This window comes from Fistularia commersonii, chromosome 7 (genome assembly GCF_037954325.1).
Source record: "Fistularia commersonii isolate RoL2024-O1a breed Wild chromosome 7, RoL_Fcom_v1.0, whole genome shotgun sequence".
In the NCBI taxonomy this organism is placed as follows: domain Eukaryota; kingdom Metazoa; phylum Chordata; class Actinopteri; order Syngnathiformes; family Fistulariidae; genus Fistularia; species Fistularia commersonii.
This window is the reverse complement of record NC_141290.1, coordinates 20,575,001-20,600,000: the sequence shown is the minus strand read 5'-3', so window position 1 is coordinate 20,600,000 and position 25,000 is coordinate 20,575,001. Positions and strand designations below refer to the sequence as shown.

Below are 25,000 nucleotides of genomic sequence, written 5' to 3'. Positions count from 1 at the left end.
CCACAATCCCCCGCAGCATTAGCGTAACCGCTTGCAGGGACTATTTGGTGGATCGCAGGTCCAGAGTCAAGAAAACATAAAGCAAAATTAGGAGAGCAGGACTTTCCTACCCAAATGGGAGAGGTTGTATATTTTCTTTTGTTATCATATATTCTCATAGATGGTCTTATCGTCAAACATGGCCAGACTGTGTCTTCCAAGGAAGTTCAATGACAAAATACCATTTGGATCTAGACTGGAAAGGCCACCACCCACTCCCACCCATCATTCCACAGGTTTCTCTGTTGTTTCCCACATGTGTGTTGAAGTCTGTCTGCACAACAATGAGGTCAAGAGGTGGTGATCCAACAACACACCTTTTAGTGACTACAAGAAGACTTAATACCTCAATGGATTGTTTGGTACAGAAACACAATCAACTATTGGAATCACAAGAAGGTGACTTCCCCTCCTGTAGAATGGGGAAAATTTGTGAGTATCCCTGCACCCACCCAGCGCCTTTCACACTGAGCACCTCCAGAAAAGAACTAAGAGTGCAACTACTCTCCAGGAGTTTGGTTCCAAATCCACTGGGAAGTAACAAAAGAGAAGTAATTCTAGCTGGTAACACTCCAGCTCTTGCCCAGGCTGCCACAGCGTGGAGAGTGGAGATTTCCTGTTTCAGAACACTGTCAATGATGGCAAGAGCTGGCAAATCGTGAGTCTCCACCACTGTCATGATGTCTTTCCTGCAGGCGGTGAGGCCACAAGCCATTGTCTCCAAAATATTTTTTTCCAGGTGTGACAGACTAAGCCCTCTTGGTCAGGCCCTGGCCAACAGAGGTTTGCTACTAAACCATCCTCCTGTGCCTGGTTCAAGGTGGTTTGCTGAATACGTCTTTGCCTTGGTAGACCTTACCAGCGGTATATGGCCCAGACAACACAGCTCCTACGGTCATGGGTACGCATTCAGGGTAAAGCCATCCATCACCGTAAGGTGACAACTCCAGAAGATTTGGGAATTTTTAATGAATTAAAAAAGCTGACTACATGGCCCCCAAATAAAAAATAATTAGGAGTGTGTGTGTGTGTGTGTGTGTGTGTGTGTGTGTGTGTGTGTGTGTGTGTGTGTGTGTGTGTGTGTGTGTGCGTGTGTGTGTGTTTAATCGTTCTCCCTACCTGTAATGATGCAAATCAAAGACAGTGGTCCAGAAATTAAGCAAAAGTCTGTTTGCTGTTCTATTATTTTATTTTATTTATAATTAATTTAAAAAAACAAATAAATGAAATCAAAAGGAGCTGGGACATGACTTTGTTTGGATGTGATTCCTTCTCTTCTACCAATAGAGAGCAGTGTGCGACAGGAAACAAGAGTTGCAGCCCCATGAACATATACATTTACGCGTACACACACACACACACACACACACACACACACACACACACACACACACACACACACACACACACACACACACACACACACACACAAACACTAAGATGGAGAGGGGTGAGGTCTGGTAAGCCTAAGAATCCAATGATTTATTTATTTCTTTTGCTCTTTTGCGCATTCTGTTTGGGGAGGGAGGGGCATTGATCTCTTCCGGTGTAACGACCCCTTCAACAGCAAGACAGAAGGAATAGGGGAGGAAATGTTAGGAACCAATTTTTTGGAAGATTGTGGGACAGTTAAATATTGTGGGTTTCAGATTCAACACTTTGACAAGACTGTGATGAAGAGTACCGAGTGAAAATATTTTATTTAATAATTGTTCATTTGTGCAGATGGTTAGAAGCCTGATTAATTTGTAGCGACTATACTTGTCAGCAGAGGATAAATAAAAATTGCAGTCTGTGCCCAAAGAGGATAAACTGATCTCAGATCTGCTATTTAATTCTTGTCAATAACATGAAACCATATTAAAAGCTATTATGAATATCAATAGCAAAATATGAATCAAAATAACTAAATCACATTTTCAGATTAGCACTTATTGTGACTTTTTCTTTTTCTACACCTTATAAGAATCATAGGAAAGTGCCATGAGGTATTTAGGAGGGATCTAATTCTCTCCGTTTGGTCAAGGTCTTAAAAGTACCAAGCATCTAATAATGATGACACAATAACCAGCTAATAAAGGTAAAACCAAGAGACCAAACAAAATATTGGCAACAAGCGCCCTGAAATTGATATAAAAGTCAAATTAAATAAACCAGGAGATAAACCATTGAAAGCTGGGATGCAAGTCAGTCGCTCCCAAAATGTCATGTGACCCTAATCATTCTTGATTTGGTGAATTCCAACAGAAAGGAAACTTCTCGGACAATCGGTTATGGATAAACATACACTATCCGCCATTTTCTTTTTACTTTTAAAGTCAAACTCAATTTGGAATGTGACGTCAGTTGAACGTCTCGCTGACGTCATAGCGTCTATTTTGGACCAACCAGCTTTTTTCACCGTCGTAACCAACGAAACTTTACACATCTATGTAATATGAAATACATCCCGTTGAATTCTTGGCTGCCTGACTGACAGCTCGTCTCCGGAACCATCACCAACGTCTTTCGATGTAGAACCCCCCCCTCCAGCCCCCAATTCCCCAGTCCCCGACTCCCATCCTCTCTCCCGTGATTGTCGCTGATGGTCGTTGCGTTGGATTCTCCCCTCCTGAGGCTACCTCTCTCTCCTCCTCCTCCTTCGTCTTCATCTACTGCCCCCTTCCTCATTTTTCCTTTGCGACGGAGCAGGATCCTGCTCAGAATTAATCACCGCTCCTCTTTTTTCCTCCTCCACCGGAGACCCTCCTTATATTCACGGTAAGAGGTTTGATTTGTTTTCGGGCCGCCCATGCTGTTGTTCCGCGGCGAACCTTTGTGCACGCATGCTGCGCAGCGGTGAGTTGGAAGGGCGAAATAACGGGAGTTTTTGCTGCGATGGTGATGACGATGAGGATCATCATGAGCGGGAGGGTTTGAGCTGAACTTAGCAATTTTTTTTTCTTCTCACCGAGAAGCCTCCGTTGCTGTCGTTTGAGCCGGAGAAGATCAGGTCATGTGATGAAGCTCATGTCCGCGCTAAATGGAAGATTTTAGACTATTATTTCCCATTGAAATGCACATTCCCAGCTGCAACTAAAAAGCTATCTCCACCTTCATAGGCGCAGTTCACATGTACATTAATTATTTTTTTCTTTTTTCGTTTTTGGAATGCATTACCATTTTTTTTCATCGATATTACTTGCAAGTGACTTTCTTAACAATTTAACCAGATATTTTTTTTAAATGACTGAAATAGACACCAATTCCTGTAAAAATTAACTAGAATTCCAAAGAAAATAGAAATATATCAACATTTTTTTGCTAAATAACCTGATTATCAGTTGGAACCATTGTCATATTTTAAATATCATCATATAGAAACAACATGTGTCTGGCCCTTCTTATATCATGAATGCCATTTCCTGAGAAAGTTAATATTGCAATCTCTCTGACCCAACATTGGGTGAGAAATGGCTCCATTTCCCCTGAAGACACACAAATGTTCAGAAAAAATATTGATGTTGCATCTTCATCCTGATAGTTTCCTGAAATGGCCTCTAAATTTAAAGTCCAGATGGTGCTCCTTCACACATTATTTATTCCAATTAGTTTGGGAAAAAAAAGGGACCTGCATACTCTTTCAGCAGAAGTATGATCAGCCTTAAAGTGACACTGCTGGAGTTCTGTTGGATGAGACTGACTCACTCAGTGTGAAGACTTTGGCTTAGTCTGTGCTGCCGATGCCTCCTTTTGCTATTCAAATAAGTAGTGGGAAAACAATTTTCTCTGTTTCTATTTTCTCTGTTTCTAAAATGTTTTGTTAATATATGAACCGATCATCAAGGAGACAATTGTCAGTGTTTTTATTTATTCATCTATTTATTTGCGTGTCTTTTAGTTGATGTCATCTCATTTTTGTTTCTCTCAAATTTCAAGATTTCCTAGATTTTTCATGTTTTTACTTAGTTTCTTGACAGTTTTGCTGTTTTGACTCTTATTTTCATTTTCTTTCACTGTCCCAGCAATATTTTAACAGCAGTATTTATTCTGATTTTATTTTTATTTTCTGATTGTTGTTGTTGTGTGTGTGTGTGTGTGTGTGTGTGTGTGTGTTTGTGTGTGCGTGTGTGTGTGTGTGTGTGTGTGTGTGTGTGTGTGTGTGTGTGTGTGTGTGTGTGTGTGTCTTTGACTGTGACAGGGGTGGGGATTTTTGAAACATACTTCAGATTCGAAGTAATACCCTATTTATAGACCAAACACACACATATACTTTTACCATGAACTGAGGAATGCTGTTATAAGATTGGAAGGTTTTGCTTGTCAGAATACACACATGCGCACACACACACACACACACACACACACACACCACACACACACACACACACACACACACACACACACACGCACACACGAATACAAAACCCATCAAGAGCCAGCAAATGCACACTCACACACATACCAGGTATTAATGTTAATTTATTCAGTATCCAACGACACTCTGAGTTCAAAGATGCTGTGAGCCTGCAGCTCTATTTGTGTGTGTGCTTGTGTATGTATGCGCGTGCGTGTGTGCGTGTGTGCGCGCGTGCGTGTGTCAGCTCTTTCTCTAATGCATTTTGAGTCTCTGGAGGAAAGAACCCGCTATATAAGTTGCAGTGGAAGACCATCATTAACAAAGGCCCCGCACCATTCCAGTCAATGAACCCTTACAAGCGCCTTGACCTAAAGTAATCACAGAATCACTGACCAGGACCACACCCTGATATGATAACTGATCATGGCTTTGTCCCAATTCCTTATCCTAGGGCTGCATCCCATCCGTAGTTTCATATGAATCCGATTTCTTCATTCAGTGTTGTTAGTCTTTCAGTCTCAATTTTGTTTAGGAAATAAAAATGTACTGCAGGTTCTGTGAGGTACAAATGTACACAACATGCACCAAACATCTACAGGATGCTTTATATTAACATATACCTGGAAAGAACACATGCAACAAATACACAAAAATATCTCATACAAATACATTTCTAATCTAGATGTATCTGTGAAGGTGCTCAGTCCTCCTGGTTGCGGTTGTCATTGTAAAATACTGTTGTAGCAACTGGGCTGCTGCAATTTTTTTGACCACTGCATTCTTGACACCAAGTCTCCAATGCATGCTTGATATATTAAAAAATAATGCATAAATACACACAGGAACATATAAAACAGATAAAGATGCACTATACACCATGTATTCTAGAATTTTTTTTGACTGTTTTGAGTCTTGTATTTTGTCTTTATTGTAAAATTTGGATGCTTTGACTATCAGCTTCATCCTGCCGTAACAAAGACACAAATCAACGGTTCCCAAGGCTTTTCAAGGGTTTTCCAGGATCCTTGGGGGTTTTCAAGACCCCAGCTCAATAAGAAATTGCTTCATGTTGGATATCCCAGTTGTGAGACTGAAAAGAAAAAAATGCTCTTTAAATATCAATTATGTCAACTAGAAATGCAATTTAATTCACATTCAAACAACTACTACTACCATTTTTTCTTGCTTATGTCCTGGTTTTAGTGTTAAATTACATTAGAGTGTCAAATATTTAAGAGATGACGAGCAGCAATAATGAACGTAATAAATGAATGCGTAAATGAAGTAAGAATAAAATTGACCAAGAAAGAAAATGAATTTCTAATTAAGACTTTTATTTGCTAGGTTGAAGTCATTCCAGTTCGGGGCGAAATGGTGGTGCAGTGGTTCGCAGTGGCTTTGGCATCATAGCATGAAGAACACTGGTTCAATTCTGACAGGGGGACCTTTCTGTCTGGAGTTTGCACGTTCTTTCTGTGTCTGCATGGGTTCTCCGGTTTCCTCCCACAGTTTAAAAATATGGAGCAGGTAAATTAGAATGAGAGAGTGAGAGATTGAAGGGTTGTCTGTTCGTGTATGTGGCCCTGCGATTGACTGGTGGCCTCTGTGTCTCATACCCATGTGCAACTAAACACTGTAGATTGTGTCACATGTCACAAAGAAGATGTGTTGTTCGGATGAACTGGCATGAATTCAAAACATTTTTAATCCTGTTTTGTGTAATGTGTTTTTGTACGTCACTGCTGATCAAGGACACAGACCACTCATACACACACTAATGACTGTGTTAAATGTCACAAACAACATGTGTTTGTTCCTTCTTGCAAGAATTGAAAAAAGACACGTTTGATGTGCTTATGTACAAATTGCAACTCATTGATGCACAGACACACAAACACAGATCATTGTCTGTCTCTTCCTCAGTTGAATGAAATGTTGCACATTTAACTCCATCAGAATCAGAGCAGCACTTTAGTGAAATAAAGTCTTGAAATACAAAGATTATAGCAACTGAACTTTGTATCAAAAAATGTTACCAAGAGCTTCAATCGCAGAATAAAAGTCCCCGGTGCAATTAACAACAGAATCTGTAAAAGGAAAGTGTGTGATAATGATGACTGATTTCCTGGTTCTGGACCTTTACGTTCACACAGTGAACCTGCTGCACAGTGATGCTGCTTTACTACCAAAATAGCGATGCCTTCAAAAAAAATCCCCCTAAATGATCACTGCTCCAATCTACTGATATTCAGATTTAGTAAACGTAATATTAAGAAAATGGTGCACAGTATTTAGACCTTTCATGACATTTTTTCTGAAAGCTTTTTTACCAAATTGTTGTTTTGTGAAGGTTTTATACTAAAGTGATATATTTCTGAAATTAAGTTTTTTTTTTAAATTTGCAGATGAATTATTTTCTATGTCTTTGTTTAATATTCTTCATGTTTTAAAAAGATTTTTTATTTATACTTAGATGTTTTTACTCCTTGGTTTTTACCTCTTTCTGTCTATATTGATAATTACTCACAATTTTTTTGGAAATGTCCTTTTGTTTTGATTTGTGTCGTAATATTTATTTTTCACAAGGTTCTGCTAAAATTCATTTGCAGAAATATCCAATTTTAAGTTCATTTCAGTTTTATTTGTTATGAAAATGTTTGGAGTTTTATTTTTTACATAATTGCTTAGTTCTAGTCAATTGTTTGTGAAATCCACTCAAATTTTCACCCAGAGTACTAGATGGTGGCATAAAGGACATTCTGAGGGATAGAGAGATTAAGAAAAGAAGGGGAGGAAGGAGTGAAATCATAAGGATGACAAGATAAGGATAAAGATAAAAGAAACAGCCAGAGAGATGTGGGCATGAGGAGGGGGAGGAGAATGGAAGATAAAGATGGAGGAAGATGGTGGAAGATTGGAGCTGGGTGGAGGAATGAAGGAGGGATGAAGATGGAGGGATATTTGATGGCACTTGTTCATGTGTTTAATTGATTAATGTGTTTCTCGAAGATGGAAAGAGGAATGATTTTAATGAGACTTTGATGAAGGAATTGAATGAGGATGAAGGAGGGAGGAAGATGAGGCAGAAGGTGGGCAAGGAAGGGAGAATGGAGGTATGTTGATCAGGGAGGATGAAGGAAGGAGAACAAGGCTAGAAAGATAAGGAGGATGATGAAACTCTGGACTGGCCAGATGTTACAGGATGTAGCAGGTTACATGGCCTGATGATGATCAGCATTTTCTCATCAATAAATCAGAAAGAGGATATTAATGCTCCACGAGACATTGTGAAGATCACAGAGTTGATCACAAGAGAAATTTCAGAAAAAATGAACAACTGAAATTATTCTATTTTTGAGTTTGATTATTCTTAGATTAAAAATAACAACCAAAACAATCCCTCTAAAATGGGAGAGAGAGAGAGGGAGAGAGAGAGAGAGAGAGAGAGAGAGAGCAATAAAGGAATATTTTTTCTTTTCGTGTGCATACTTAAACAATTAAGCAGTTTTAATGTAAGTCTGAGATAGACAGACAGACAGACAGACAGACAAACAGATGTTTAATATCCATTGCAAGTATCAGATTTTTTTTTTGACAGGCTCTGAATAGGTAGGTAAAAGTCATGGTTGACAAAGCACTCTTTCTGGTTCGGGGCTCAAGTAGTGTGCTTTTTCATTTTAAACTTCAGAAAAGTGATGGTTGTGAGAATAAAAAATGTTTTGTATTTTTTGGGGGGTCGCTTTAATGGTGACCTGCTGGTAGTAACAAGGGATTCGTGCAGGGAATGTGTGAGGTTCTATGAGATGGCTTTGGCTTTCCTGGTAACTACCGGAGTGTAAAGCTGTGTGAGGTGATCCAATTATTTTGCCAGCCTGCTTTTGTCTGGGAAAGTTTTTGTATCAAAGGTCAAGGATGTGTCATTCTCAGTCCCCAGGTATTTAAATGACTGCACCTGTTCCAGGAGATGACTGTTGATGCTGGGGGGCTAAAGAAGTAGGGACTGCTTTGAGTCCACTATGTGTGCTCCCAAAGCACAGCTCCTTGGTTTTACTGATGATGAGCAAAAGGCAGCTTTCCTGGAAAGTGCTGACCAGTTTGCTGACTGCGTGAGTACTTTGCTGTCAGTCGCATGGCCCACCAAAGCCTTATCACCTGCATACTTATTAAAGAGTCATTCCTTCACTACCGCAGGAGATTATTGGTGTAAGCAGAGAATAGATTGGGAGATAAAACGCAACGTTGGCAGGGCCCAGTCTTAAAAAAGTTTTCTGGGTTTAAAACAATTTTCAAGGACTTGATATCACCTGTCATGAGGAAAGCTTTCAGTCCACAAAAGTGGAATGTAATGTTTTTGTAATGATTGAATTGCATGAGATTCACCTAAAGGTGGCACACTGATCTGAAAGGTGGCACACCTTTCAGATCAGTGTCCCCCCCCCCGACCCCCCTTGCAGGATGGTGTTGGGACTCACATGACAGGATATTACCAAAGTTGATGAGCTCAGAGACACTCAACAGGTTGTGGTATTCGATCCATTGACATGAAATAGAACCTGGACTGACATTTATTTGAAACTGCTTTCAGACACATTATAAACAATCGGGACAATAGAAGCATGTCCATGTGCTTCCATGTGTGTTAGTAATTCTTCTTCTTCTTTCGGCTTTTCCCTTCAGAGGTCGCTACAGCGAAATCAACTTTCTCCATCTAGCCGTATTCTTGGTATCCTCCTCGCTCACACCGACTACCTTCATATCATCTCTCACTACGTCCATAAATCTTCTCTTTGTTCTTTCTCGAGACCTTTCGCCTGGCAGATCCAATATATTCTCTATCCCTCCCCTGTACATGACCGAACCATCTCAGTCTGGCTTCTCTGACCTTCTCTCCAAAACATCTAACATGTACTGTTCCTCTGATAGACTCATTCCCAATCCTATCCATCCTGGTCACTCCCAAAGAGAACCTCAACATCCTCATCTCTGCAACCTCTAGTTCTGCCTGCTGTCTTTCGGTCATTGTAACAGTTTCTAGTCTATACATCATCGCTGGTCTCACCACTGTCTTGTACACCTTTTCTTTTATTCTGGCTGAAAGTCTTCTATCACACAGTACCCCTGACACTTTTCTCCACCCATTCCAACCTGCTTGCTCTTCACCTCTTTTCCACATACTCCGTCGCTCTGGACTGTTGACCCAAAGTACCTGAAATCCTCCAGCTTCTTGATCTCCACTCCTTGTAGCGTCACCGTTCCACCCGAGTTCCTCTCATTCACACACATATATTCTGTCTTGCTGCGACTAACTTTCATTCCTCTCCTTTCCAGAGCATGTTTTCTGCTCTCACTACAGGTCTCAATGTCATCCGCAAACATCATGGTCCATGGGATTCCTGTCTAACCTCATCTGTCAGCCTATCCATCCCCATTGCAAAGAAGAAGGGGCTCAGAGCTGATCCCTGATGGAGTCCCACTTCCACCTTGAACTTCTCTGTTACTCCTACACAGCGTATCAATGTCTCACAGCAAGCATACATGTCCTGCACCAGTTTAACATACTTCTCTGCCACTCCAGACTTCCTCATACAATACCAGAACTCCTCTCTTGGTACCCTGTCGTATGCTTTTTCTAGGTCTACAAAAACACAATGCAGCTCCCTTTGGCCTTCTCTGTACTTCTCTATTAGCATTCTCAATGCAAATACTGCATCTGTAGTACGCTTCCTAGGCATGAAGCCATACTGCTGTTCACAAGTGCTGACTTCTGCTCTCAGTCTCGTTTCCACTACTCTTTCCCGTAACTTCATTGTATGGCTCATCAACTTTATCCCTCTATAGTTGCCGCAATTCTGCACATCCCCTTTATTCTTAAAAATAGGCACCATCGCACTTTGTCTCCATTCTTCAGGCATCTTCTCTAAGATGCTGTTGAATAATCTAGTTAGAAAATCTACCGCTGGCTCTCCTAGACACTTCCACACCTCCACAGGTATATCATCAGGACCAACTGCTTTTCTACAATAGTCTACAATAGTCACCTCTTCTACCCTTGCCTCTCTTTCATTTTCCACATTCATCAGGTCTTCAAAGTACTCTTTCCATCTTGCCATCACTCTTCTAGCATCTGTCAATACATTTCCCCCTGTATCCTTAATCACCCGGACCTGTTGTACATCCTTTCCATCTTTATCGCTCTGTTTCGCCAACCTGTATAGATCATTCTCACCCTCCTTACTATCCAACCGAGCATACAAGTCATCGTACACCCTTTGTTTTTCCTTTGCTACCTCTATCTTTACCTTTCGCGGCATCTCCCTGAACTCCTGTCTGTTCTCTTCAGTCCTCTCAGTGTCCCACTTCTTCTTCGCTAACCGCTTTCTCTGTATATACTCCTGCACTTCCTCATTCCACCACCAAGTCTCCTTATCTACTTTCCTTTCAGATGACACACCAAGAACTATTCTAGCTGTCTCCCTGATAACATTAGCTGTTGTCCAATCATCTGGAAGCTTACCCTGACCACCCAGACCCTTTCTCAACTCCTCCCTGAAAACCATGCAACACTCCTCCCTTCTCAGTTTTCACCACTGTGTCCTCTGCTCTGCCTTTGTCCTCTTCATCTTCCCTGTCACCAGAGTCATCCTACAAACCACCATCCAATGCTGTCTGGCTACACTCTCACCTACAAGTACTTTGCAGTCACTGATCTCTTTCAGGTTACCTCGTCCATACAAGTTGTAGTCTACCTGCGTGCTCCTACCTCCGCTCGTATAAGTTACCCTATGTTCCTGTTTTTTCTGGAAAAAGGTGTTCACTACAGCCATTTCCATCCTTTATGCAAAATCTACCACCATCTGTCCCTCTGCATTCCTATCTTATATACCAAATCTGCCCATCACTTCTTCATCCCCTCTATTGCCGTCACCTACATGTTCATTGAAGTCTGCACCAATTGCCTCTCTCTCATTTCTTGGAATATTCTGCATCACTTCACTGCATCATATTCTACATCACAGCTCATTCTAGAACTTCTCCTTCTCCTCAAACTCACATCCCATCTGTGGGGCATAGCCACTAACAACGTTGAGCATCACACCTTCAATTTCCAGTTTTAGATTCATAAGTCTATCTGACATTCTTTTCACCTCTAGGACATTCCCAACAAACTCCTCCTTCAAGATAAGTCCTACTCCATTTCTCTTCTTGTCAGTACCATAATAGTACAACTTAAAGCCTGCTCCTAAGCTTCTAGCCTTACTACCTTTCCACCTGGTCTCCTGGACACACAGTATATCCACCTTCCCTCTCTGCATCATTTTGACAAACAATCTACCTTTTCCTGTCATAGTCCTGATATTCAAAGTCCCTACTCTCAGTCCCAGGCTCTTTCCTTTCTTCCTCTCTCTGTGCTCCTGAACACGCACTCCTCTTCTTCTTCTTGTTCTTGTTCTTCGACCCACAGTAGCCCAATTTCCATTAGTACCCTGTAGGTCCTGACGCAACCTCCTGCATTTATCCGGGCTTGGGACCGGCACAGAGAGACACTGCTCCATGCTCCCCCAAGGCAAGCTTGGAGAGACACGGGCCAGTGCTGCCCTGAGGCTGCATTCATGTGTGTTAGTGATGAGTGGCTGAATTTGTGTTGTAACTTCATTGAACGCTTCATTTGGACCCATTTTCATTTGATCGATTTTCACTTTCAGACAAAAACATATGATTAATTGTCTACATTGTATTAGCAACTTTTCATTGATCATAGGGGAAGTTTTTGCTCAATTTTTGGTATTATTGAAGTTTTTGGTGATTTCTCGTGTGTTTTCTATTTATAATGACATGCTCATATTCCTCTAAATGCAAACACAAAAACAAACAAACATTTCTTTTTTTTTTTACTGAATATAGTTTTACCTTCTTATCTTGATATGTCAGTGTCTGTCTCTGTCTCTAAATGTGGGGAAGAATCTTGTATGTGCATATACTTGTGTGATTAAAGATGGAGCTGTTCACAAACCTTCACTTCTTAATCTTTGTTCTCAGTGATTTTTTTTGCCCCCTCCTATCTTCTCCTCTTCCTCCCATTTGACCAACTGAAATATTCATGAATCTATTCTGGGAAGTGCCAGCCATATTGTCTCTGTGGCTCAATGTATTCCATACAATGTGTAAATGTGTAAATATTTATTTTTTCTATTATTGTCATTTCTAATGCAATTTTTTGAAAAACATTTGAATATTTTCCCCCTCAAATGTAGAAAAATCAAACTAGAAATATGAAAAGAAGATAAAATTCTGACGGTCAGAAAAATGTTTCTCCGGTTTAATTTTCCAACTATATAAAAATTTTGTAAATCAATGAAGTCTTTACTTTGAAAGAAACCAGATCAATATAAATCATGAATTTTTAAAATTTGCATTTTTTTTTGGTTTGTTTAGTGTTCTTCTCAATTTCCGACAGAAATACTCACAACCTAATTAGAAAGAAAACAAGGTATAGGAAAATAATGATATTGTTCTATTAAATATAAGAATTTTATATATAAATATTTTTCTATAGGACATTTCCAGCTGTTTCAGATACATTGAGAGTAACAGAACAAGAGAGCTTACAGCTAGTTTTAGAAGAGAACAATAAAAAGCATTTCAGTCACATCCAGTTCAGTGTATGTGTCACTTATGTTAATCCAGTTGTTTGTCCTGGATGCAGGTAAAGTTAAAGCGAGTATCTGTTCTAATTGTCATAGTTTAAACTAGGCCTTCTTAAAATAATTTCTCATTATTAGATTGAATCTTTACTTTTTCTTCTCTATATCATTCTTCCTTAATATCTCTTCTCAACTTCTCTTACTGTGACTTTCTCCATCTATGGTATATTTGTCTTCATCTCTCTTTCTTCCTCCTCCAAATCATATTGGTTATCTTGTTTTTATCTCTTGCTCTTTTTCTCTATCTCTCGGTCTCTTATCTATACCACTTATCCTGCCCTTGTGGTCAGCTGAAGCCTTTTCTGTCAATGGGACAGATGGCAGGGACCAGTCACTCACAGGGCCCCTTATAAAGTCATACAACAATTTACTTACTGGTTCACTGGGGGGCAGTTTAGAGTCTTCAAGTAACCTGTTGTATGTTTTGGATGGTGGGAAGAAATTAGGGAGAGGCCAGAGAGGGAACATGCAAAATCTATGGACTCAAACCAGGGACCTTCTTGCTGTGAGGTGGAAGTGCAAACCACTATTTTATTTTATTCTGTATGATTTTATTCCGTGTTATGAAGATGTTGATTATATATTTAAATAAAAAAACAATTCATATAGTAAATTGTTAAATAACTGCCAAAATTTTCTTTGAAAATTATTCCTTTTTGTGCATGTGTGTGTGTGTGTGTTATACAGTGTGCAGCTTCCGTTCCCAGAATTGAGATCAAAAGCAACACAATTGTTATACACATTGTTCAAAGGATGGATGTGTGAATGTGAATCATGTGAATGTTATGCACTGTGGCCTTTAGAGTAGGTCAAATTACAAGAAATAGAAGTACGATTAAATAGAAATAGAAATATAAGTACAGTGAAGTAATATTACCTCTTTTAGTGACCCACCACCATTCCTAATTTCACCCATTGTTCTCTCACAGTCCCTTACATTCTATTGTTAGTGTCATAGAGTAATTACATCAAGTCATCAATACCAGCAGTGGACTATCAACCTATCTCTCTGAGTGTGTCTTTGGCCCTTTGGTCCATCTATCCATCCATCCATAATCTACCAGGGTCGCAGGGATGGTGGAGTCTATCCCAGCCTTCACAGGGCAAGAGGCAGAGTACACCAGTCGGCAGTCAATCCCAGGGCCCCATATGGACAAACAACCATTCTCTATTAATCACACATCTGGGCAATTTTTTCCAATGTATTCCAATTAACCTCCTGAAGGTTTTTGCACTGCGGGAGGAACCTGCGCATGCCAATTTCTCAAGATTGGCTCTCTGAACATCAGTGGCGGGAGAGACAGAAACAAGAGAGCACTGATATCTGATGTCTATTTCCTGAAAAAGCTGGATGTGCTCTTCTTGCAGGAGATGCACACAGTTCAGAAGGACGTGGTGGACTGGAGTCTATGGTGTGATGGACCCTATTACCTTAGCCATGGAACCGCCAAGAGTGCAGGTGTAGCTATCCTCTTCAAGGCCTCAGCCCATGCAGTTTTTCTGTCTTCTGCTGAGGCAGTGTGAGGGTAGCAGTAGCAGAGTCTTTTCTTTTGCCCGGTTAACATATACGCTCCGATTGGCGGCGCGGAGAGAGTGAACATGTCCCACATTCTCAAGGAAGAACTTTCTGCTTGATGATATCATAGTGGGTGGAGACTTTAGTTGAACTCTTGATTATATTGTTGACAGAATAGGTAGGGAGCCCCATACAGCATCTTCTCAGGTCCTCCAATCTGGCATATCCTCTTATGATCTGCTAGATCATGGCCTCATGGGCTCCCCGTGGACTTTTTAAAACCCTTTTGGAGCAGTATTAGCCATGACCTTCATGCAGTGCTGGTAGAGTGCAGGCGGACTGGCTCGCTGCCAAGTATGTGCCATAGGGCGGTCCTTGCCATGCTTCCAAAGACAGAAGGCCTGGCCTTGCTAAAGAACTGGAGGCCTGCGTCCCTCCTGTGTACGGATTACAAAATCCTGTCCAGGGCACTTTCCAATAGGCTGAACGGTTGTCAAGGTAACATTGTACACGCAAATCAAACCTATTGTGTCGTGGACAGTAATATGATGGACAACATATTTCTAATGAGGGATGTGCTTTATTTGAAGGCTGGCGTAATAGTGTTGATCAAGACAAGGCCTTTGATAGGGTGGACGCTTGTTTTTTGGCACTCACAGCTTTCGGTTTCAGAAATAACTTCATGGCTGTGCCTACTTTAGAATAATACACAATGCCTGGTCAAATTTGGCACAGGACTGACCTGGCTGATTGCCTTTAGATGTGGAATAAGACAAGGCTGCTCCATGTCTGGGGAGCTCTATACTGTAGCACACAGGAACACTCCTTTAACCTGTGTTTGTTTTAACCTGTGCATGTGTTTGTTTCCGACCAGGATTATGTCCAGCACCTTGTGAATGCTCTCTCTATGAGAGGGCGAGCTCAGCAAAGGTGAACTGGGAAAAGAGCAAAGTCCAACTGCTGGGCCAATGGAGTGGCCACACTTTACCCATCCTACCCGGTGGCGTCAGCTGGGAGAGGGGGTCTAAAGATGCTTGGGGTGTATCTAGAGACTGAGGCCTTTGGGGAAAATAAGTGTGAAGGAGTGAAAGAAAAGGTTTGTGCACAGCTGTCAAAGTGGAGGTGGCTACTGCCTCAGCTGTCCTATAGGGGAGGGGTGCTAGTTGTTGATAATCTGATTGCCCCTGCTTTGGCACAAGCTCATTTCACTAGTGCCACCAAGGTGCTTGTTAGAGGAGATCCAGAGGCTCATTCTAGACTTTTACTGGTCTGGAAAATGCTGGACCCAAGCAGCAGTCCTCTTTCTTCCGTTTGCACATTTCTAGCAAGGTTTCAGCTTTCAGACTTCACACAGCAAGGAGGCTTCTGACCTGGCTGGTCACTGCTAAGCTAATCTTGAGAAAGGTTGGGCAGTTGAGGTTGGACAGACAGCTCTTTTTGATACAGCCAGAAGTACTCAACTTGCCCAGATTCACGTTGTGTTATGGTTCAATCCTTCAAACTTGGCAGGTTCTAGCATTTCAGTGGGTGGTGGATGAACCCCCAGGCTGATGACTAATGGAAGAGCCTCTTTAACAATTTCCTGGGGTCCCAGTCCTTGTGTTCCACAGGCCTGCCTCAGCAAGGCAGGTCTCACAAAGCTGGGTCACCTCTTGCAGCAAACTAGACGTGCCACCTCTGCTTGGCTGATCACCAGGGTCACCATGGAGATCTGTGACGCTCTCCCTCCTAACCTGAAATGTTTTGTGTCGGACAGCTCCTGCCAAGAGCTCTGAAACGAGAACATGGACCACAGGTTCCCTCGCTGGCCATCCTGCCAGAAGTTGGGAAGCCAGAGGACGAGGACGGCTTGCTACTGGCATTCGGAACCCCAAGCTTGAAAACCTTTCACGCTGCAGACAAAAAAGACCACTACACAACTTGTGTCAATGTTCTTAACCTACCCCTATCACGAGTGAAAGACTCAAAGTGGCAAAATTTCTTTGGACCGGACATCTGAAGAGGAACTGGCAGGCCCTGTACAAGCCACCACTGGAAAAGTGGGCAGGTGACCTCCAGCAGGGGATTGTGCACAATGCTATAGCCACAAACAAAAACTGGGCACAATTTGAGCCTTGGGTGACTGGAGACTGTTTTGTTCACACCCTGAAACATTGCCTCATTTATTTATTGAATGCCCCAGGCTGGTGCCACTGTTTAGTTTCTTGAAGGGATTATTCCTTGGTTTGAGGGTTACCTTTACCTTCCAATAACTTGTTTCCGGTCCACGATATTCTAAGACCAACAGGAGGGTGTCAGTTGTGCTGAACTTTTATCGGGCTCTGCCAAATTAGACATTTGGCTGACCAGGAAGAAGAAGGCCAGTGATCATGGGAACGAGAGTCCAGCAACGGCCGTGAAAGCACTGACCAAGACTCACCTAAAAGTGGATTTTGATTCATTTTCTTTAATAGGCAACTTGTGATACTTTATTTCTACTGGGCGAAAGGAGGCGTTTTGTGTTCCGTAAACAATTATGGTGAGTTGATGTTCTCATTCTTAGTTGATTCCCCGCCACTGAGTTATACTGAGTATCTTCACATGTTCTTGTGTATACCTGTTAGATCCCAGCGTTTGAATAAGGGGAATTTTTAAATGCAAACTCTCCTTCTCTGACGCTTTAGTACCCATTTTTTTCAATTTCTTTGGTTCTTCTCTGTCTAAAGCCAGTGTGTGCAAATTACAGCCCATAGTTTAATCTGGCCAGCCTTGCTTTTACATTAAAAACTATCCATAGCTGGGCATTGAGTAGCCATACACCCAACACCTTTTTTTAATGTACTCATTGTTGGGTCTATATTGGTGCGCCTTCACACATAAACAGATGTTTAAGAGTTATGCCAGTTACAGTAAGCCCTCGAAAATATCACCTCCTATTTAGAAAATGGATTTATATGTATTGTAGACATTTTATCATATGACTATCATATGACTTCAAATAAGTTATTTGCTGAAGATTGATCAGACTGCTGGTTAAGGATTACAATTTGAATCACATTCATGGGACAAACATGCAGATGAATTAATTAACTTTACTGATTCAAACTGGGAAGAGACATTTGATGCTTTGCGAGTGAAGATGCAGTTACTCATATTTGTGCATGGAATAACCAAAGCTGGCTGTGATATGGTCAATGAAATCAACAACAACAGGGTGTGATTTCTTTTGTAGAGGACAAGCTAATGATGGTACCAGCTGATAAGCATTAAAATATATGAAGGCCCAAATCTGACAGGGAAAATGTTGGAATTTTGAAACAGATGGAAGATGCAACAGATGGATGCAAGATATTGTGAGATAAATTAACCCAGACCAGAAATTGGTAGCTTTCCATTATATTATACACCAGTTATTGTGTAAGTTAGTGTTAGAAATTACCCATGTTGTTGATGTTTTAACTAAATAGTAGCCTTCATCAGGGCAAGAACACTGAATCACAGACAGTTTCTGGAAGAGCATGCGACTGATCATTGTGTCCTAGGCTACCATACAACTCCCAAATCATCTCTGCTTGGATAAACTCCTTAAGAGTATGGGACCTGAGAGCACAGAATTTTGAGTTCTGTGAGAAGAAACGGAACATCATCCCAGAGCTCTCAGACGCAGAATGAAAAATCTTGGTGAAGGAAAAATGTGGAAACTGCAGTTTCTTTCAAGCCAACTGGAGGCCAACATTTCATCATCAAGTTGCCTACACTGAAAGAAGCCTCACCATGAACTCAACACCTCCCAAAGAACCTGTACGTAGTGGGTTTTCAAAATGATTTGAATACTTCAAGGTAGTTGGGAGTGGAACGGGAATAGATCCCATCCCATTCACTTTCAGTTTGCACCCTGTGATAATCTTGGAGTGATTGACTTGAAGCCAGTATCACTCCTGGACTTTTAGTCTTTTCATACATGAGCACTTGTTCAGTGCTCCAAGAAAATTATCACCAAAAATGTGCAACGTGGTTATTGGACCATATGCAGAATAACCGCAGTAATTTGTATAAAGTTAATTGAACACTGGTTTATGAGTTACTTCTAAAAGAACATTTTGTTTGAATCATTCTTGTCGTTGATTATAAGATTTTGATTTGATGTTGGCTTTTATCCATGCATGAATTATATTTTCCTTGCCAAATTATAATCTCTACTCTTACCTGTAGAAGTTTGTCTTGTTCATGAAAATCCCTGTATTATATGTTTTTAGATCTGATCTCCTTTTTTCCCTGTTTTTCTCTTGCTTGTCCATCTTCATATGTCAACACCCCCACCATGCTACAACCATCACCACACAAACGCGCGCCCACACACACACACACACACACACACACACACATACATGCATTCAGATACAGTGATTTCATTCCTGTTTGGCCCATGACATCGTCTGGTTCAAATGCACACCAAACAAAGACCTAGTAGTCATCAAGAGTGACGCCTCCTTGTCATTAGATTCCTACACTAGCCTCAGCATACTATACCTCCCCCATACGCATACACACGCAGATTTGTAACTTAGCTTGAGAAATTCTTGAACTTGTTTTTTAAGCAAAAAATGTGTCTTTTTTTGTTTAGTCATGTCTTTGTTTCACATTCATCCTTTGGAAGGAATTATAAGGTGAATCACTGTTTAAACTGGTATTCTATGTTAATAGCTAATGATTGTACAACCTGCTGTCCATCCAACTAACACCAATGACTGAGTGGATCTTTCAGCCAGTCAGGTAGCTGGTCAGATTCTGTCAGATCACTAGCTCTGTGTTCATCATTTTTTTCCCGATGGTTCTTGCAGAAAAGAAATTATGTGGAGGACACCTCCCAAGCCCTCAGGCTGTAATTCTGACACAGGCCCGTGTTTGTCCCAAAGGCTTCTTTGTTATTGTCCTAAAAAACACATAATTAGCTGTGTTATAAACCTAGGAAAGTTTTTAACACTCCCAAAACCAAACATGATTTTTATAACATATCAATATGCGATATCACACCAACAATATTAAACTTTCTTTTCTTTCTACACAATTTTCCAGAGGACACTCTTTAAGACAGGTACAAAGTGTGATGTGACTATAGATACAAATTTGTAAATCAGGTTTAAACCATCTATTTTTGTCTTCTTCTCTTTGTCTTGTTTTTTTGAATACTTTTATGGAAAAATTAGGTCCGCATATTGTAGGTTCTGATTGTGGATTTTTCTCCTCATTCCTCTGTCCTTCAATGTCATGCAGTTATTTAAATAACCATGGCGCCTCATCACACACACTGAAGTGGCTGGTTCATGTCTGACTCCTACCACCACCTTTCTCCCTACAAGGACGGATCCAGTGTTTAAGTGTGTGTGTGTGCCTGTGTGTATGTGTGCTTGTTGAATCATACATGACTTATCCAGGAGGAAAGACAGTGCTTCATCCCCGTCCCCCCGAAAAGGCAGAGAAAGACTGTATAATTCATAGCATTTACACACAGGGACAATCACACATATACACACGCACATACAGGATTATAAGAACAAACAACCCCTTTTCGGTCATCAAAATTTTTTTTTTTTTTTTTGTGTGAGTACATGCGTGCCTGGATCTGTGTTTCTACATAATCTGCTGAATAAGTTATTTGAATTCATATGTTTATATGAATTTATGGATAGGATCAGGAATGAGTCTACCAGAGGAACAGCACATGTTAGATGTTTTGGAGAGAAGGTCAGAGAAGCCAGACTGAGATGGTTCGGTCATGTACAGAGGAGGGATAGAGAATATATTGGTAGATGGATGCTGGAATTGTAGCTGCCAGGCAAGAGGTCTCGAGGAAGACCAAAGAGAGATTTATGGACGTAGTGAGAGAGGATATGAAGGTAGTTGGTGTGAGAGGGGAGGATACGGAGAATAGGGTTAAATGGAGAAAGTTGAGTCGCTGTGGCGACCCCTGACGGGAAAAGCCAAAAGAAGAAGAAGAAGATGTTTATATGAATTTGAACTATATAGAATGAGTGAGTAAGTGAATGTTGTTCGTCTTTGTATGTGGCAAGCAATTGACCGGCAACCAGTCCAGGGTATAGCCTGCTTCTTGCCCGATGACTGCTGGGAAAGGCTCCAGTATCTCCTGGGACCCTGAGTGCAGGATAAGCAGCAGAACATGGATGGATGGAAGATTATACTTCAATTACACATTTTTATTTAGTTGTCTGAAAAAGTTTATCAATTAAGGACTGAATAGAAATCTGTTTTTTTTGCAACTAAAGTTCCAGGATAAATTAAAGGAGTAACTATCTCTCTCACCCTCTCTCTCTCTCTCTCTCACACACACACAAAACCAGACATGTCTATGTCAGACAGCGGGAATAGAGATTGTGACCTACTTTTGCTGAGCCTTATAATTTTAATGGGACTGGAAGCTTCCATCACAGGACATACACACACACACACACACACACACACACACACACACACACGAAGTGCTTTGTACAGCTGGGATTGTAATATTTAAAGTCTGATTGTGCGTTGGATCAGAAATTAAATATGTGGAGTAAAATATTATTCTTTACTTGTTGTTTTTATTTCATATATTGTGCTTAAATATTATATACATATATATATATTCTATATTTTCTTTCCTAACAAGAACTGACTGAGAGTAGCTAATGGACACAAATAATCTATAGATATCATTTGCTGATGAACATCCATCTGTATGTGTGCCTGAACAATGCGACGTTAAATGTATTTGGTACATACCATGTGACCTCTAGCACACTTTGGACCATCCATCCTTCCATCCATCTTCTCACGCTTACGGATTTAAGATAAAACATTTTACCATGTAATTTTTCATACTGTACAAATTAATGCTGTATTACATGTCACAATAATCTCCTCTCACTCTTCCCTCAAAGCTGAAGCAATAAAAGGATACTCCTCCCTTCCCCCACAGCTCGGGGGTCCTGGCTGCTTCTCCAACTCCCTCACTCCCCCTTCATGCATCTCCCAGAGCCCCCCCCTCCAACCTCACATTCTGACACAATGAGCTGTGAGGAGTTCGGAGATGGAGCAGCAGGAGTCATGCTGACACTTCGACTGCTGATGCAGGGAAAGGTGAGGAGAATCTGCACCCCACTTACTCCGACACATACACAAACATGTACGGTACATACAAAAACTATACACTGACCCTTCTTCTTCTTTCGGCCTTTCCCTTCAGGGGTTGCCACAGCGAATCAACTTTCTCCATCTAACCCTATTCACTTTATCCTCCTCTCTCACACCAACTACCTTCATATCTTCTCTCACTACGTCCAGAAATCTTCTACGCTGACCCTGATCTCATTAATTCTATGATGGAGATTTTTTCCAAGACCTGATTCCCATTAATTTTTTTTCCAAGACGTGTCGATGTTAAGCCTGTGTGTCTATTCTTAATGAGAACATGATGGAAAACATAGGGAAAACATATTTCTGCCATGCCCGCAATACAACAGATATGCTTTTAATATTGATTTTTTTTTTCATTACATATAGACATTAAATTTGACTGAAGTCACAAGTAAAGCTGTCTTAGTTTTTGATGCACTACTGTGATCATGGATTTCAATTGAGTCTCCACTATATGATCAGAAATGTAGAGACATACAGGAGTGTTGTCTGATATATAGCGTGCTAAGGGAGCTGGATGCTTTGCCCAAGTCTCGGGCTACAAGAAAAGGCCAAGACAAATAAAATGAACTGAAAATCATCAGAAGCACTCATTGCTCTTTTTATTAAGTTGACTGTTTGCTCACCTTTAACGTACAAAATTATTTAGAATACTTACTTAATCCCCTGTAGGTAATTGTTCTCTGCATTTAATTATCATGGATGAACTGTGAGCAGTGGAAAGTGCCTTGCTCAACAATACTTCAGCAGGAAAGCAGTATTTTAACTGTCATCTATCAACAACTTTTCAGTATTGGCTTGTGAAAATTAACATGATCAATGATGAATTGATTGACTTTCCATTTTTTTTCTTCAACTAGTACTTTCCTTTTTTGATCTACTCCACAATTACATACATGATAGAATACACTTGTTCTTTTCGTACACAGTAGCAGCTACTTAAAATCTACATTTAACTACTTTCTATAATTGGGAGAATTGAGAATTATTATGTAGCACAATCAAGTTCGAATAACTATCTGTTTAGCCTACCAGCACTGCTTGGCTTTTATGTGTGGACCCTTGGGAAAAAAATTCACGCTCACCCCTATTATGGACTGAGCTGTCAGCAATGATGACTTTTCTCGGACAGTTTTGCTGTGTTTGATAACAAACACTAAACTAATAATCAATGACATAGTGGATCATCCAACATCATCATGTGATCAGTTTGGATTTAAAGTTTGTTACCAAAACATTGTGACGTTATTCTCAGTGTCATTGCTCACATAGGTTTATACAAATGCATGCCATTATTCTGTCACCACATGACCACAGTACTGAAATTTAGAACTTCAACAACCTTTAGCACATTACACAATGTGTTATTTTGGTCAGTGAGGGACCATGGACACTATATCCCCCACGTATTGTGGAAAAACTAAGTGACCAGACAGGATGGTCACCTAACATTTAATCTTTAATCGTTGTGTAATACTTAGTTTTAGCCCCCTTCCTAAAAAAAATTGGTCCTTCACTTTGAAATGTTTTTGTGCAGAGCATGTTTTGTTTGTTTGTTCCTTTTGCAATATTTATTTAGAAATATTATATTTTTTCAATTCAATCTTCAAGGTTTCTTGGGTTAAATTATATTGTCAACATATATGAAATTCAGATCTCTGTTTCTATTCTGCAAGAGTTCTGCAGCAGCAGCAACTACTCCAAAATAATTATGTTTTAGTAAATAGGAAACCTCAATGTCATATTTCCCGTTTTTTTTCTGCAGGAAGTGGGAAGCATCATTGGCAAGGTATGTTTCTGCCTTCTTATTTTCATATTGAATCATGAAGAATCTAGAGAACCTGATTAGTGTTTTAAAACAAGATGTAGATCCAAAACAAAAGCTTTTTAAATGCAAGTGCTGTGTGAGAAAATTTGCATACCGTTATAATTCCTCCCAAAAAGAAACTAAAATGTGTAAGACATCATATTAAAAAGAATAGTCAGAAGAAAAATAAAATCTTTGAATACTAGGGAAAGATGTATTATGAGTCCACAGCATTGAAGTGACTGCTGGTTAGAAGGGTTATATTTCATGCATCTGCTCTGTCTTCAAGTAATAGTCACTGTCAATCTTTGCCTCCCTCCCACAGTTTTTCTGTCCTTTTTTGCCTCTGTCCTTGAATGTGACTGTCCCTCTATGTGTCTGTTCCTCAGAGTGTCTAGTCTTCAGTTTCAGTGTCACCTCATGTGTTCGTCCCTCAAAATATCTGTCCTTCCTGTCTGTCTTTCCCAGTCACAGCAAATTATTAATTTCCAAGCGAAGAAAACCATTTGGCTTTAAACTACATGTTTGGATTCAGTAAAGATGTTGGACGGGTTAGCAGGTTAAAAAAATGCTGGAAAAATCTACTCTGACTTTGTTCACGGACAAAATATGTAAATGACCAATAAATCAAAAGAAAAAGAACATCTACCAAAATTGATAGAAAACAAAATTAATGGGATAATCCCAGAGAAAAAAAATATCTTAGGTGAAAAGGAGCACTATAATCTGTGTGTGTGGTTGGGGAGGGGTCAACGTAATTCGTGTATCTTTTTATTTTACTTACATTCTTTTCAAAACATGAAAAAAGATTGTGTCTCTTCTTGTTCCTACAGAAAGGAGAAACAGTGAAGCGAATACGGGAAGAGGTAGGACATCCTATCACCCAAAACCCTCTCTCTGCAACTAGCAAGCCTATATTGAATTGATATAATGTGATGCGGTGTTAAAGGGATGTGATCTAATGTTTGAATGGGCAAGGTCTAATGTAATCTTGTAATCTTGTAATCTCTAAATATGAGAGTGACCAGATATTATGTGATTATATCATTTCTGTATATGTGATCAAATGTGACTTTTAATATTGGACACATCAAAATATGATTTGATATTCCTGTGAATATGATCTCATTAGAGCTGAAGATTAAGAGGATATGATCTAATATGATCTGGTGCTCAAATAGATAATATCAGAAATCACCTGGATGTCATATGATCTGGCTTTCTGCCTGAACATCACCAAATATGCTATTTTTTTAATATTGATCATCCTAGTTTATCTTTTTTTATGTTTTATGTTCATTTTAAAACTTACCTTGCACTTTGTAAGAAACCTTAACATTTTTAATAATTAAATGATGACGCTATTAAAAGTGAATGCAATTACTTCTTAAATCTGTACATTTAAAGTTAAGTCTTTACATCTTGAG

General features: G+C 40.2%; 1 protein-coding gene across 5 annotated transcripts in view; it reads left to right on the top strand.

The window, feature by feature from the left end:
- The first annotated feature begins 2,688 nt into the window (after positions 1–2,688).
- The window catches only part of pcbp4 (poly(rC) binding protein 4), a 31,319-nt gene continuing 9,007 nt past the window's right edge, over positions 2,689–25,000 (top strand). For 3 of the 5 annotated variants that reach the window (XM_086150259.1, XM_086150261.1, XM_086150257.1), the window contains exons 1-4: positions 2,708–2,799; positions 21,511–21,709; positions 23,532–23,555; positions 24,407–24,439. In XM_086150259.1, coding sequence (XP_086006385.1) covers positions 21,593–21,709; positions 23,532–23,555; positions 24,407–24,439 — 174 coding nt within the window. In that variant the 5' untranslated portion in view covers positions 2,708–2,799; positions 21,511–21,592. Of the gene's footprint in view, positions 2,800–18,282; positions 18,377–21,510; positions 21,710–23,531; positions 23,556–24,406; positions 24,440–25,000 lie in introns of those variants that run through there. The other 2 variants (XM_086150260.1, XM_086150258.1) reach the window with 2 other exon arrangements.